At 28.7% G+C, this 15,047-nt stretch overlaps 4 protein-coding genes across 13 annotated transcripts; all 4 read left to right on the top strand.

Annotated features, from left to right (window-relative positions):
* The first annotated feature begins 88 nt into the window (after window positions 1-88).
* On the top strand, window positions 89-2,456 carry LOC122628951 (translocating chain-associated membrane protein 1). The gene is made up of 7 exons (XM_043811874.1): window positions 89-402; window positions 824-1,003; window positions 1,073-1,188; window positions 1,263-1,475; window positions 1,557-1,666; window positions 1,745-2,032; window positions 2,117-2,456. Exons 1-7 carry the CDS (start codon window positions 271-273, stop codon window positions 2,212-2,214), a joined length of 1,137 nt encoding a protein of 378 aa, XP_043667809.1. The 5' UTR covers window positions 89-270; the 3' UTR covers window positions 2,215-2,456.
* A 210-nt stretch (window positions 2,457-2,666) lies between these two features.
* Window positions 2,667-7,426, top strand: LOC122628949 (RNA-binding protein 25). Of its 3 annotated transcripts, none has more exons than XM_043811864.1 (6): window positions 2,667-2,936; window positions 3,072-3,192; window positions 4,888-6,617; window positions 6,690-6,860; window positions 6,928-7,068; window positions 7,149-7,426. In XM_043811864.1, the coding sequence occupies exons 3-6, from the start codon at window positions 4,902-4,904 to the stop codon at window positions 7,308-7,310; spliced, it is 2,190 nt and encodes a 729-aa protein (XP_043667799.1). In that variant the 5' UTR covers window positions 2,667-2,936; window positions 3,072-3,192; window positions 4,888-4,901; the 3' UTR covers window positions 7,311-7,426. The 3 variants fall into 3 exon arrangements, with proteins under 3 accessions (XP_043667799.1, XP_043667798.1, XP_043667800.1); XM_043811863.1 differs by having other exon boundaries at window positions 3,067-3,192; XM_043811865.1 differs by lacking the exons at window positions 2,667-2,936; window positions 3,072-3,192 and adding an exon at window positions 4,415-4,553.
* On the top strand, window positions 3,442-4,554 carry LOC122628582 (phosphatidate cytidylyltransferase, mitochondrial). The gene has a single exon (XM_043810998.1). It carries the CDS (start codon window positions 3,442-3,444, stop codon window positions 4,552-4,554), a length of 1,113 nt encoding a protein of 370 aa, XP_043666933.1.
* Window positions 7,427-8,457: 1,031 nt separating the features above from the next.
* LOC122628950 (E3 ubiquitin-protein ligase RNF13-like) lies at window positions 8,458-14,706 on the top strand. Of its 8 annotated transcripts, XR_006327147.1 has the most exons (9): window positions 9,004-10,211; window positions 10,314-10,626; window positions 10,718-10,910; window positions 11,022-11,233; window positions 11,305-11,479; window positions 11,602-11,760; window positions 11,834-12,040; window positions 12,114-12,540; window positions 12,665-14,706. XR_006327147.1 is itself a non-coding variant. In XM_043811871.1 (8 exons), the coding sequence occupies exons 2-8, from the start codon at window positions 10,447-10,449 to the stop codon at window positions 12,344-12,346; spliced, it is 1,359 nt and encodes a 452-aa protein (XP_043667806.1). In that variant the 5' UTR covers window positions 8,458-8,567; window positions 10,314-10,446; the 3' UTR covers window positions 12,347-14,706. The 8 variants fall into 8 exon arrangements, 7 of the variants coding, with proteins under 7 accessions (XP_043667806.1, XP_043667804.1, XP_043667808.1 ...); XM_043811871.1 differs by lacking the exon at window positions 9,004-10,211 and adding an exon at window positions 8,458-8,567 and having other exon boundaries at window positions 12,114-14,706; XM_043811869.1 differs by lacking the exon at window positions 9,004-10,211 and adding an exon at window positions 8,618-8,810 and having other exon boundaries at window positions 12,114-14,706.
* The last annotated feature ends 341 nt before the right edge of the window (window positions 14,707-15,047 follow it).

The following is a 15,047-nucleotide window of genomic DNA, read 5'->3' as shown; positions in this document are numbered from 1 at the left end:
GAAAATTTAGGATACACTAGCTCCGCGTGATGTATAAAAAAGAAACTAAAGTTGATGATTATTAAAACGTTAACACACCTCCTATCGACAACGTGGTTGAACGTGGTCACACGCTTTTAAACCGGAGCCACGTAAGGTGGTGAACGGTAGCAGTAGGTATTAGTAGTCTGCCTGAATGAGGTGGTGAGCAGCGGCAGTAGGATACGAGGTGCCGCTCGTAACACTACGATTTAAAACCATCACGTCCAACAAATCTGATTTTTTACAAAAATGGTTGCGATAAAAGGCCGAAAAAATTCTAACAAGAATCCCCCGATATTCAGTCATGAATTTATCATTCAAAATCACGCCGATATCGTTTCCTGCGTGGCTATGGTTTTTATAATCGGTTTAATGATACAGGTCAGTGTCCGTATTATTTAGTTCATCTACACGGTGTCATTAAATAGACTTCACTTTTTCATTATTTTTTTTTTTCCTATATATTATTTCATTTGTATATGTTATAAATATCACAAAGTTCCTGTGAAGACTATTAAACAATTCAATACAAGTATCTGACTTTGACAGTCAGATGCATAATGAACATATGTTACTCTCTGACATGAATTTCTTTAGTTTAATTCACTCGTATTTTTATAATTCGTATTGATTAATAAATCATCATCGATGATTGGAATATCTTAAATTAAAATTCGGATTTAATTTTATTTCATTTTATAACATATTGTTTCTGTATATAAACAGATGAATCTTTAAAATAATTTTTACAAATATATTGATTTTTTCTTAAGATTTAAAAATGTTTACACGTAAATTGCAGGTTACATCACCATGGGCTTATACATTTATTGTCATACATCATAATATATCTACAGCAACTACCGATGATCTGACATTACCACAAAAATATACAACTGGTTGGAAAGACGCATGCGCTGTATTCTTTTATTTCTTAATAACAATTATAGTACATGCTGTATTCCAAGAATATATATTTGATGTAAGTGTCAAATTTATTATATATAGAAAAAGATTTTTATATTATAAAGTGTTACTCTATTCCTTGTAGAAAATATCAAAACGTCTTCATTTAAGCAAAGTAAAACTTGCAAAGTTCAATGAATCCAGTCAATTGATAGTATTTTATCTACTGTCATTTATTTGGGGTATTGATATTATAATCAGGTAAAATTTATATCTCTTATTAAATGTTTATTTAAATAGAATCTTTATATTTGTTATATTTATTAATGTTTCAGAGATAATTTACTCTTGAATATAACTTCTTTATGGGTTGATTATCCAGCACTCTTATCTTTCTCCTTAAAGTTATTCTTTATTGGACAATTTTCTTACTGGTTACATTGTTACCCAGAATTATATTTTCAACGAGTAAAAAAAGAGGACATTGCACAACGTATTATATACACTACCATAGGATTGTTCTTCACTTTTACAGCCTATTTCTTAAAGTACGATAATCTTATAATTTCGTTTAGATACTTGAATATTTTATTAATATCATTGATTTTTTATTATTATTATTATTACAGTTTCCAACAAGTAAGCATAATACTATTTATCCTCCATTATACTGGAGATATTTTATTGCATACTGCAAGAATTAATCATTTTATTAATCAGAAAGAAAATATAACAAGAAGTGAGTTCCATAAATCATTTACATTCTATATGCATATAATCTCATTAATTGAAAATTATATTATTAAATTTTTTACAGTTTTGTTCCTGATTGCCAATTCAGTATATGTGTTTGTTCGTATTGCATCTATAATGCTTACAATTTTAGTATTTTTGTATGGATTCAATCAAATTGAAAGTTCATTTGATTACTCCACTGGTAACTTCAATATTCCTATTGTACAATACACTGTTTTAAGTGTCATTGTATTTTTCCAAATTTACCTCTTACATACATTCGTCATGAGACAAATTAAACGCGCTCGAGAAAATACAACTCCTGTCATTACAAAAGTAAAACCAAAACAAAAATTGAAAAAAAAGGAAGGTGAGTCTGAATATAAAATAAGTGAAGATATTTCGATTTAAAAGATATCTATATTTGATATTTAATAATGATCTGTATTTTTAGGTAAAAAATCAACCTTATCTGAAGATGATGAATTACCTGAAGTAGATCAAGCAACTAAAAAGAATTTAAGATCTCGTTCTTCTACAAAAGCAAAATAACTTCTTTTTATATATATACATAATTAATAAAACTGTGTAAGGCTGATTAGATATCAGATATCATTCACTTACGTATCATCAGTATCAAAGAATGAATATTTCGAAATATATAGGTTCTTCCTTAGCTATAAGATTCATAAAACAAATTAAATTTTAATGTACTTCAAGGAAATCATAAAAATATCTTCACAGCCTATGTATATCGAATATTCTAATTACGAAAATAAGATCTTTTTGTGTAACTATCGCATTTGTCATTTTCCCAATTCGTCAGAATGATGTACAAAATATTTAATTCCTTTTTTTAATATTAAAATATTTTTTTATCCATAATAGATAAGAATATTTTTTCTAGAAAAATTTTATCGATAAAAAAGGCACAAATAAAAGTCGACGGTAGCGTCATCTGTAACGAAAATATGAAAGCTAATCGAAAACTTGTTCTTTTACGTACATATACGTATGCGTGTTTCTTTGATTATTTCTCGTATGATCTCGTAGAAGATTCGTAAAGCTTATTGTCCAAATTTTTAATATGCGAAGTGTGTTTCGTATGAAATGTGTGAACTTATAATTAGAATCTCTCGTATAAAGCTATTAAATTTTTAAATTTTATTTGTTTTATTCGACGGTAGAGAAGAAAATTTGGTATAATTTATATCACTTTTTAAGATTACGACACGTATGTGTGCTTACATCAGGATAAGTAATATTTATCGAGGGTGTGTTTTTTTCTTCTACACATTTTTTATTCTCATCTACGTTAACTTAATTTTTCATTTATTTGAATAATGTTTTGTATTTAATAAATATCTCATAGTCACGTCGATATTTCATTACTTGAATTTATAGGTTAGGTGGTGAATGAACCTTCGTTGAAAAAGGAAGCAGATAGTGGCAAATCTCGTTTGTCTTGTGTTCATCCGTACGGACGGCCTTGGAAGATACCATTCATGAAGAATTATCATAACAAAACAGGTGCCAATTACTTAAAGTATTGTCCAACAGTATATTTTATTGACTCTGAAAAATTGCCACAAATTCCTATGGTTTGCGCTAACATTGACCCCATTAGGAGGTCTTTAATATCAGATAGTATCTTAAAATACAGATATTTATAAAAAAAAATTAATAAGAGTAATATTTATATATGACTATAAGAGAAGTACATAAGATAGCAGACGTTTAATATTTTTGTAAACTTTGGTTAGTATTTTAATCTGCAAAATGCTAGAGAAAATATCTGAGTTATCTAATTTGAGAAGAATTCTTAACGAATTCCCAAAAAATATAAAATTCTGCTTTGCATATGGATCTGGTGCATTTAAACAGTTAAACAATCATGATAATAAAATGTTGGACCTTATATTTGTTGTACAAAATGCAAACAAATGGCATGCGGATAATATAAAACTTAATCCAAAACATTATGCTATGCCATTGAGGTACCTTGGATATAAATTTATTACCAATGTACAAGAAAACTGGGGTGCAAAAATGTATTACAATACTTTGGTAAAAACAGTCACAGGACAAACCATTAAATATGGAGTAACATCTGATATTTCTCTAATAGAGGATTTACTAGATTGGAATGATTTATATATAGCAGGAAGATTACATAAGCCCGTAGAAGTATTGATAGAACCAAATGAACATTCTCAGATACGCATGGCTCTTGTGCAAAATTTACATTCTGCTGTTCGCACAGCACTTTTATTACTTCCTGAACATTTTACTGAAATAGATTTTTATAAAGTTATTGCTGGATTATCTTACAGCGGTGATTTTCGTATGATTTTTGGAGAAAATAAAGAGAAAGTGCACAACATTGTTGTTCCACAATTACAAAATTTCAAAGAATTGTATGCACCAATTTTACAACATTATGAGCAATATGTAGATTTTCCAAAATCTGAACAAATGACAGTAATATGTCAACAAGATACAAATCCAGCAACTAAAGTACATCACTTAAATCAATTACCCCGAACACCTCAAATAAAGCTGGTAAGAGCATGGTCCCTAGGTCCAAGATCAAAGGATACGGAAGACTGTTTACGTGCTATTGCACATGATCCTGAATGCTGTGAAATATTGGAACGATGTTTAAAAGAAATCGTCTGGAAATCTAGTGTTACTCAAAGTTTAAAAGGAATTGTGACAGCTGGATTTATAAAATCCATTAAATATAGTGGTGCAAAAATCAAGAAGATGTTACAGTCAAACTCGGAGACGAGTATTCCTCTTGAATCAAAGTCAGAAAAAATTAGCAAACTAGTTGACACTGTTGTGAAGAAGCAAACAGAGGCTAAGGACACTGAGAAACGCCTAGAGTAGTAATTACATCTCTTCTAGTTGTATTTTGAATCTATCATCATATGTAAAATTTTCTAACATCTGTGTAGTAAATAAAATGGTCTAGTACTATTGCATTTCTAACTTTTCTTTATAGCTATTACTTAATGCCTGAAATTCGATGTTTTAATATCTCAATTATGTTAATCAAGTGTTCTTCCTTTTTTTTTATTTTTTAATTTTATCAATATGTTTTAATATCAACAAAATATTGTATGAATCTTCACATAAAAATCAGATTATAAAGTAACTTTCTGCATGTAATGTACATTATGTTAATTAAAACTGATGCTTATAAATTTGTTATATTTTCAGTAAATAATTAAACTATGACATCGATGGATACGGATTCCGAAAGCCAGGATAGTGATGATGGACGCCGATTTCGTTTCGAAGCTACTCGTAAAGATGCGGCTATAATCCCAGACACCGTGAGTAAAGAGAAGTCACCTAGGAAGAAATCGAAACATAGATCCCATTTAGAGGATAAAAGTTATCACGATAGAAAAGAAAGATCTAAACACGAAACTAATAGAAAAGAATCTCAACGATCAAGAGAACGAGACATAGATGAAAAAGAGTCTAGGCATATTCTAAAACATGCAAAATATGGAATGCATAAGGATTATAGAGGTACAAAAGAAAGCGATTCTGCATCAGGCGAAAAAAATCTCAAATATTCAATGGATTCAAAAGAAAGATCCAGAGATTTGAAGCACTCTAGAGAACGAGATCGTAATGATCATCGTAAACATTCCCGAGAACGTTCTCGCGATAGAAGTTACGATGATAGATCATCGGTTGACAGATACCGAAGCAAGTATCACGATAGACATAAATATTCTCGACACAAAAGTCGGGATAGATCGTGTCAATCAAATCGATTAAGATCGTCAGATAATGAAAAATCTCGAAGTGAACATGGAAGACACGAGTCGATTAAAAAGACCAAAGATAAACGACTACAGCATTTAGAAAATGAACATAGTGCACATGAAAATATTGATCAGATTCATGATGATAATGGATCTCATTCAATGTCATTAACTAAAGTTTGTAAAGCAGCTACTCCATTAGATATACAAGACTGTAAAGATTTAGATTTATCAGATTTTGATGTTTTATCGGAAACAGACGAAAATGTATCTGATATTTCAGATTCTAGAAGTTTGTGTTCATCTTCATATTATCATAAGACCAAAGTAAGAAGAGAGCACTTAAAAAGCCAATATGACTGTGTAAATAAAAAACAAGTAGCACCTGATCAGGAACATGTGGAAGAACTACAAAAGGTAAATTGCAAGAACAGTATAACGCTGTTGAGTTCAAGTAATAATAATCCTAGTGCCATTTCAGATACTTTATTAGATTTCATCTCTTTAGAACCAACATCTATAATGAACAAACAGATGAAATCATTACAAGAAAAAGATGCAGAATGTGATACACTTGAGTCTAGTGAAAAAACTAATACTTGTGCATATGGACCAGTGTTACCACCACAGCTTAAAACATTTAATGAACAAAAAAGTACAAATGTGTATACATCCTTGTGTACAGAACAACATGGAACTAAAAAAAATATCGTTAAAGATGTTAGTGATAAAGATAATATAACTAGCATTGACTTTATTGGACCTTGTTTGCCAAAAATAGAAAATACTTCGGACAATTATGAAAACTCAAATATAATGAGTGCTTTAAATTTGGAAGAAGAAAATCAGGAACATCAAGAACCTCACAGTCCATCGAAAGATATTGATGAATCTATGGATGATATTGCTGCTTTTGGACCAGCATTGCCACCTCATTTAATTAAACAAAAACAAAATGAAGAGGACACAAAAAGTAGATTAATAGGCCCTATAATACCAGAAGATATAAAACTACTTAATGAAGAAGAACGTATGGCTTTGTATTCACAATTTGAAGATGAAGATACAGTAACATCTTCTTTAATTCATCATAGCACTGCAAATAATGGCCATACTTATCAGGAATTACAAACTCCTGGAATACATTATTTTCATGAAATTAAACAAGATGTAAGGAAAACATATCGCGTTACAACTGTTATGGTGCTGATATATGTATGTTAAAAATATTTATTTTTTAAGATTGCCGAGGATGTAGTACACAAGCGTGAAAAATGGATGATGGAATTACCTCCAGCACGAGCAGCTGATTTTGGATTGCGTGCGCGAAAATTTAGACTAAGGCCTGGACCAGATATGTCTGATAGATCTTGTTGGACTGATACTCCAGTGGAGAAAGCTCGAAAACGAAAAGTATATCTATTAAATATCATGGCATATGTTTTAACATTTTAACAACTAACTATTTTTATTTTATTAGTCGGAAGAAGAAACAGCAGCTTTACGTAGTGTAGATAAATCAGATTGTATCGAGTTACTTAAGGAAAAGTCGAAGAAGACGAAAAAACAAGAAAAATCTTTGCTGGAAATACATCAAAGCAAACTTAAGAAGAAAAGAAAGGTATTTTTAATATATTTATATTTACTTGAAACCGTTAACTTGATTATACATAACAAATTAAAAAAAAAAATATTTTATAGAAAGAAGAAAAAGAAGCTAAAGCAGCAGGATTACCAACTAGGAGGCCGTTCGATCGTAATATTGACTTGCAAGTTAATCGATTTATGGATCATTCACAAAAGAGATCTGTTTTAATGAAAGCAGAAATGCTGAATGATAGATTTTCACGTGGGCAGATATAATTATCATAACTAAAGCTTAAAAAACCTCTTGTACATTTTGAATTTTAATTATTATAATTAGTTGCAGCTGAGTGCCTTGAAGTGTAGCAATAAAACGATTTTCATTGATTCAAGGATTCATATGTAAATAGTTTTAAAAAATATTTAAACTAACAAGTGGTCAATTGTTTTAGTACAGCAGTGGTTTTATTTAATACATTGGGTGTATATGTGCAAGAGGACATTTTTCTAAACTTTTAGAATTAGATACTAATTTAAATATGTATACTTTGAATACTTTTCCATGTTGATGGTTATAAATTTTCAGTGTCAGCTAAATAAAATTTCATATTACAGTATCATTGCCTTATGGAACACTTGAGAATAAGGTGTATTGATACATGTATAGTTATGAATTTACAAATCTAATAACTTTTAAAATGAATATTATTTCAAAGTAACTAAAATTTACTTTGTTATATATTTATATATTAAATTTGGCTAATCATTGTTCTTATGAATCATGTTAATTTATCATGTATATAAAATAGCACTTTGTATTTATACAATACAACGATAGTATTAAATAATTTATTATATATATAATTATATTTTAGTTTCTACAGCACTGAAAAATAAATATTCCTGATATTTTATCCTCATTATTATTATTATCAAATATTCGTTGGTAAATATTTTTTATGCAATTAAGATTTATAAAACTATTCAATGTATCCATTTATTAATAATTACGATGATAAATTAACAATACAATTATGTATTACTATGAGTTAACCTAATTTATAACTGTGGGTTTATAGAGTTCGTTTTCAGTATGTTCATAAAAAATGTTTTGTAACCTTCAAAAGAATGTGTGTGTGTGTGTGTGTGTGTGTGTGTGTGTGTGTGTGTGTGTGTGTGTGTGTATACATATATATAATCTTATCAAACTATTTCCAAAATTATTTAATATATCTTTAATAAGCTTTAGTGCTTTGATTTCATTACATTTCAATTTCTGTAAAAATTTAAATTAGTTTTTATTTTCTTTTTCTTTCTCTTTGATATATCAATAATTCAACTTATATTAGCACAACTTACACGTGTCTCTACCTGAGCATTATTCGATACTAACGACAATCTGTTTGGCTAAATATTTTTTTTTTTCATTTAAAACCCGTGATAACATCAAAGAAAATACAAATGCAGCGCCAGTAATTCTCACTCACGTTTGCTGTGTCTCTCTGGAACGACGCCACTGTGTTTCCGTTAGAAAATGTATGTATTGTATTTACATATATGATGTGAGAAATAAAATCGTAGTCAGAGAGACAGATAAATCTAGCTTGAAATAAGGATTATCGTTGCGTTTTTGTTCCGTTCAATCTCTAAAGTAAAAAATATAAATGTCGGTATCGAAGAAAAAATCGTGATTAGTTTGTGTATGTATGTATATAACTTTTGGAAGGACCGATCAGACGACGAACTTCGTTCTTTCTGATTTCTCTAACGATGTCACGAGTACGCAGTAATTTAGAATCGTAATTTTAATCGACATAATCAACAGAACAAGGACAAGAAGAAGAAGAAACTTACTTGAAAACGTTATCGTATTTTTAGCGAATTTATATAATCTTATGAGAAAGGAAGAAAAAAGAAATAAGTGAGAAAGAAAAGTAACGTTTTTCTTTTCTTTCCTTCTCTCTCTCTCTCTCTCTCTCTCTCTCGCTCTCTCACTCACTCACTCACTCGCTCGCTCCCTCGCTCTCTCGCTCTCTCTCACTCTTTTTCAAGGCACTGCCCGTAATTGACAAGCAGTGGAGCAAAAGCAGCGCGCAGTGTGACGTTACGTCGTTCGCTTTCCGTAACCTCAAATTTTAATGAACCACGCAAAGACGTAAATGACATCTTCCTTGTAGTGACACAACGTGCACTTAAATTGCACACACTTTTCATTGTATAAAAGGATATTACGTGCGTATACTCACTCACACACATTTACGTTAAAATATTTTTCAAGTGGCCAAACAATATCCGTTGTGCGGTCTTCCTGTGTCGTTTGTTCTTCCGGATGAAAGAGACGAAAGAGAATTTATTAGTACGTATTCGTAAATATCTTTAATTATTGTTAAAGATCTTTGACTTTTATCCATTTACACTCTTTCTCTCTCTCCTTCTCTCTCTGTTTGTCTCTCTGTTTCTCTCTCTCTCTCTCTCTCTCTCTATTTTCTCTCTGTTCTCTCTTATACGATGTACTCTTATCTTTAATTCTATATATACATATGTTATGAACAATAGGCAACTTCATCATACTCGATCTTCCTCTGAATTGATATATTTAAATATCTGTGAAATAGTCGTGCGACGACCCTAGCGTTTGTAAGATTTGAATAGAGATTAATTTTTGTAATTTTATTCTGTATGCGCTTTGCTTTTGTCTATGTATGGGAGATTTATCAATGAACACATTGAACGGTCATCCAAGAAGAAAAAAAATGCTTTGTTTAAATACGAACATTGGCTTTTTTCATTGGCTATACAAAATTTAAATGATATCGAATAATATCCTAATTCAATGATTTCGTGATTATTAAACGAAGTATATTATGCGGTAGAATGATTTACAATTAATAATGATGTCATATAATAATAGGTGTGTCTGAACGGTTTGAAGGTTATGTACATTGATGAGAGATTTTAAACGCATTACGAGTTGATATATGATACGTTGGGATACTTCCTTTTATATTTAAATATCGGTATGAAGATTTATTTTTTTATGTCAAGTTATAATTATCGCGATTGATAAGGCGTTGAAGACTACGATTTTTTGAGATTGATGATAAGGCAATCAACATATATTTACATCAACATTTATTGTTAAAATCAACATGGTTCTTATGTTTGTGTGTATATATATATGTATGTATATTTATATATATATGTATATATGTATGTATGTATGTAGACCTCCAATCATTTTAATATCCTGTTTGTACTTATTATATGTATTTATTTTTATAGAGAGATAACATTAGACTTTTCCAATGGATAAAATTCTGCAAATGGTTGCAGAATAAATTTGAAACTGGTATAATGAATCAACTAAAGAAATATAGATCTGTTTATTAAATTTTATCTTTTAATAATTTCAAAAATGCAGCAGTGCTGTGTAAGCCACCAAGTTCAATTATGGCTTTTACTATTACTTCTTTGTGTCGCATATTGTGGTGCCGACATTTTAGTGTTCTCAGCAGGTACCAGATATCAAGTAGATGATGAATTTAGAGATATGCCAGCAAGATTTGGTGGCTTTATACCATCTGAAGGGATTAAGGTTTATATATTTAAATGCTTTCAATATATATATATATATGCTATAGTATATTTTATTATTAATTTAGAAATTATTATTATTATTCTCTTAGGGCATGGTTGTTTATGCTCAACCTCCTACTGCTTGTCATGAAATACAAGGCCCTCCGAATGATACGAGTTACGAAGGGAATTGGATAGCTTTAATTGCTCGGTATGAGTGTAAGTTTGAAATTAAAGTACGAATGGCACAAAAGGCTGGTTATGATGCTGCCATTATACATAATGTGAACAGCAATGAGTTAGGTACATAATTCCTATCTTATTTGTTGTACTTCATAGATTATACTTTTTTATTACCATTAAGAATTTTGTATATAAAAAATATATATAAATTATTATTCTATCATGTTGCAGAGCCAATGTCAGCCGAAGATCCAATAGGAATACAAATACCATCTGTTTTTGTTAGTGAACTTACAGGATTAATTATCAAAGAAAATTACTTGTATGATCAATTATATTTTGTATTGATTAACGACGATTTACCATTTAATATTAATACACATTTGCTTTTGCCATTTGCAATTGTTGTTGGAATATGTTTTTTAGTCATGGTTATTTTTATGGTGAGTCCAAAAAACATATTAACATATATGGCATAATAATTATATCTTGAACCTTTTGTTATTTTTTTTAGATTGTCAGATGTATTAAAGACAGAAGAAGGCAACTCAGACATAGATTACCAAATTCAAGTTTAAACAAAATTCCAACTCATAAATACACGAAAGGTGATCCTTATGAAACATGTGCTATTTGTCTAGATGATTATACGGAAGGGGAAAAATTAAGAGTGTTGCCTTGTGCCCATGGTAAAGTATTTTTGGCAAAATAATATGATATATGTATAATAATAAATATGTGATATAACATACATAAAATATTAATAATTTTGTATTTGTATATAATATACATATATATCTATACATTTTAGCTTACCATAGCAAATGTATTGATCCTTGGTTGACAAAAAATCGTAGAGTATGTCCCGTCTGTAAACGAAAGGTTTTTGCAGCAGACGAGCAAGTTGTTACAGATGAAAGTGATTCGGATGCTGATGACTCAACCCCTTTGATACGAGATGGCTATCAAGGTAAACAGTTTATCATTTCAGTAATGCTTCGTACGTAATTTTTTTACAAATAATTATGAAAATAATTGTTTAGGTACTCAAGGAGGAACATTCATACGTCAGAGAGAAAATCCTTTTAATAGATCTAGGAGAACGCAACATAGGCAGGATACGAATAATTCTAGTAGTGGTTCAGATTCTGAGTCATCTTCAACATCATCTGACGATGATGGTAGTATAAGTACTGGGGAGCCTTCTGGTGGAATAGTTTTCATGGTTTCTGACTCACATAGCATTAATGGTAATATACATGTAATAATTCGTTTTTTTTTTATTTGTAAAAAAAATTACTTATAAAAGTTTTTTTAATATAGGCGAGTTGCAAGATTTAGAACGATCTGTAAGCAGTACAAGACCACATACGGTTAACTTGTATACGGAGACGCAAGAATTTCCTGTTCCTGTGGTACAAATCACACCAGCCCGAAATACAAGGGTTTTAGTAAATTCAGCAACTTTAAATCCTGATCATCTTGCCATAGCTGCAGACAATAGAAGTGCAAGTACAACTTCTATTGATTTTGAAAAAAATGATGTTGCAGCATAATAATAATTAATTGGAAAATTAGATCCACCATCTTTGGTCATGTTAAACATCATTGACATGAGATAGCAAGTTTGCTACAGGATATGGAAAATAATAATTTGCTAAAGATATTTTTTGACATGTTATTTTACCTCAAGGGACTGTAACATCAAATATATTTTTCTGCAGATTTTTTCTGTATTCTGTTATAAGAGGTGATACACAAATTGCTTGTACTGATATATTTTTGCTTACATTGATATATATCTATCTTGTTATAACTTATAACTTATTATATATAAAATCGAACTTTATTAGAATTTTTTAATTATGTTGTAGAAATCATCACGTGACATTTAGTTTAATTGGAAGGATTATTGATTTCACAGAATACCACTAATTAATTAATTGTAATCAGTTAAAATATTAGTATTGGATATATATAGTAATACTGAAAATGTGATATAAGCTGAATATGATATATCCTGTTAATGTTATGGTTTTGCAGTGATTAGGAAATATGGGAACATCGTTTTGTATAGTACCTATTACTTTATAATTATTTAGATCTATTTAAACATGCACATGTGCATTATGATTTTAATTAAACTTTCCATTTTACTGTACTTGCAGAAAGCTAAACAAAAGAGCATCATTTTTCTTGCTTTATGCATTATATGGTTTTAAGGGATCTTTGAATACTTGTATTCATTGCATTATTACGACTACGAAAATGGACAAAAAAGAATAAATTAACGTATATATTAGAATAGTGTATATTTAGTATTTCTAAAAGTAAAATCATTTTTATAGAAGTTATCATAGATATATATATATATATGTACATACATATATATATACATCAAAAAATTCCATTAAAACCATCTAAAGTGGGCAAAACATATTTCTTAAAATTCTTTTTTATAATCAAGCAAAATAAACATCATACATATGTATATACAAGTTAAAGAACTAAAGATTAAAGTACATCTTTCTTTGGATTGATAATGTAACAAAAACATAATTAATTTTTTTTATCTTATTATAATAAAATATATTAATATAGTATTATAACATATAATATAATATTATACTCCGTGTACTTATATTTTTTACATGACATTTTAATATGTATGATGAATTCGCATTTTTTATATAAGTACATATAATATGCTCATAATCGTAGAGCAATATATCGAGTCTTGATTAAAGAGAAAAAAGTGATTTTTATTTGCTTTTTCTTCAATCAAAAGATAGGTGTAACTTGTACTAGTTCGATAACGAATCGGTGGTATATGAAAAAAAATCATATGTCTCTTTTGTATAATTTTTATTCAGGAAAACAGTACGCCCCCTCAGGAATATTGCAGAGTCTAAATAGTTCAGACGGAAGTATCAGATTTTGCAGAGATGTGTATTATCTTTTTGTATAGTTATCAAGGAAAAACCAGAACGTCTTCAATGTACAAATAGATATATATATATATACAATCATTTATCTAACATTGTTCGACGATCACTGGTGATATTGTAAAATGACGAATGCAACTGATGATAAAATCTATATATTACAACTTTGTAAATATTACCTGTTTAAATGTAAAAATTTAAAGACCAAGAAAATATAATTATTCCTTTTTTCATGCAGGACGTATAATATAATCACTCGTATTTAACTTTTAAAGATAAACATATGCAAATATATATATAAGTTCTATAATATGAATTGTTATAAATGATACAAAGTATAACAATTATAATAATCTTGAAAGATTTTGTGTTATAACGACGCTGATTGATAATATATAAAAAAAGTAGACTGCATATTATGTATAAAATATCAATGAATTCAATCGGTATAAGTTTCTCTTTGATGTTTTTTTTTTTTTTTAAGAAATTATCCATTATTAAATTGCACATTTGAAATATTTGAATATATTATTATATATATACATATATATATATATATATATATATATATATATATATATATGTATATATAATATAATATAAGGAATGATCGTATTACATTTTGAGATGTACATAAGCGTAGATTTTTTAAACGTAATTTGTTTACCTATACATTACAATTATTTTTTAAAATTATATAATCTCTAATATAAGAATTAGATTAAATCTCAAACACGAAAGTGATTATTGTTGATCACTATAATTGATATTATATATTTTATTATACGTTATAGAGAGAAGAAAAAAGAAAAGATAAATTTTCATAAATTGGCAGGCGAAGTTATTAGTTGAGTTTATTAAAATATTAAAATGAATCTTTTAGTACGAATGGAAGAGAGGAAAAAAGTTGTAAAAAGCCATGTAAATAATTATGTAGGAGATTTTATTACATGCCATCAGGAAAAATTTAATTTTTGTGTATTTGCTATCTTTAAAAATAACATGATTAAACTGTTACAATTTAATATCTCAAAAATAATTAATAATATCTTAATGAGAAAATTCGAATGATTTCAAAGGAGAAATTCTTTCAATAAAGATACTTCTAACAATTCTGTAAGTTCTTTTTATATAAATATGTATATATATATATATATATAAAATTGGTAATTTTAGTATTGGTGGATTTCAACTATTTCAAAGATATTATTTGTAACAATTTAAGTGCTCCAGCTTGCATATATATATATATGTATAATAAAAAACGATATATATATATGTATATATATATATATACACACAACACACACAA

The sequence above is a fragment of the Vespula pensylvanica genome, chromosome 4 (genome assembly GCF_014466175.1).
Source record: "Vespula pensylvanica isolate Volc-1 chromosome 4, ASM1446617v1, whole genome shotgun sequence".
In the NCBI taxonomy this organism is placed as follows: domain Eukaryota; kingdom Metazoa; phylum Arthropoda; class Insecta; order Hymenoptera; family Vespidae; genus Vespula; species Vespula pensylvanica.
Note: the sequence above shows the minus strand (reverse complement) of the source record. Positions and strands in the feature narration are given on the sequence as shown.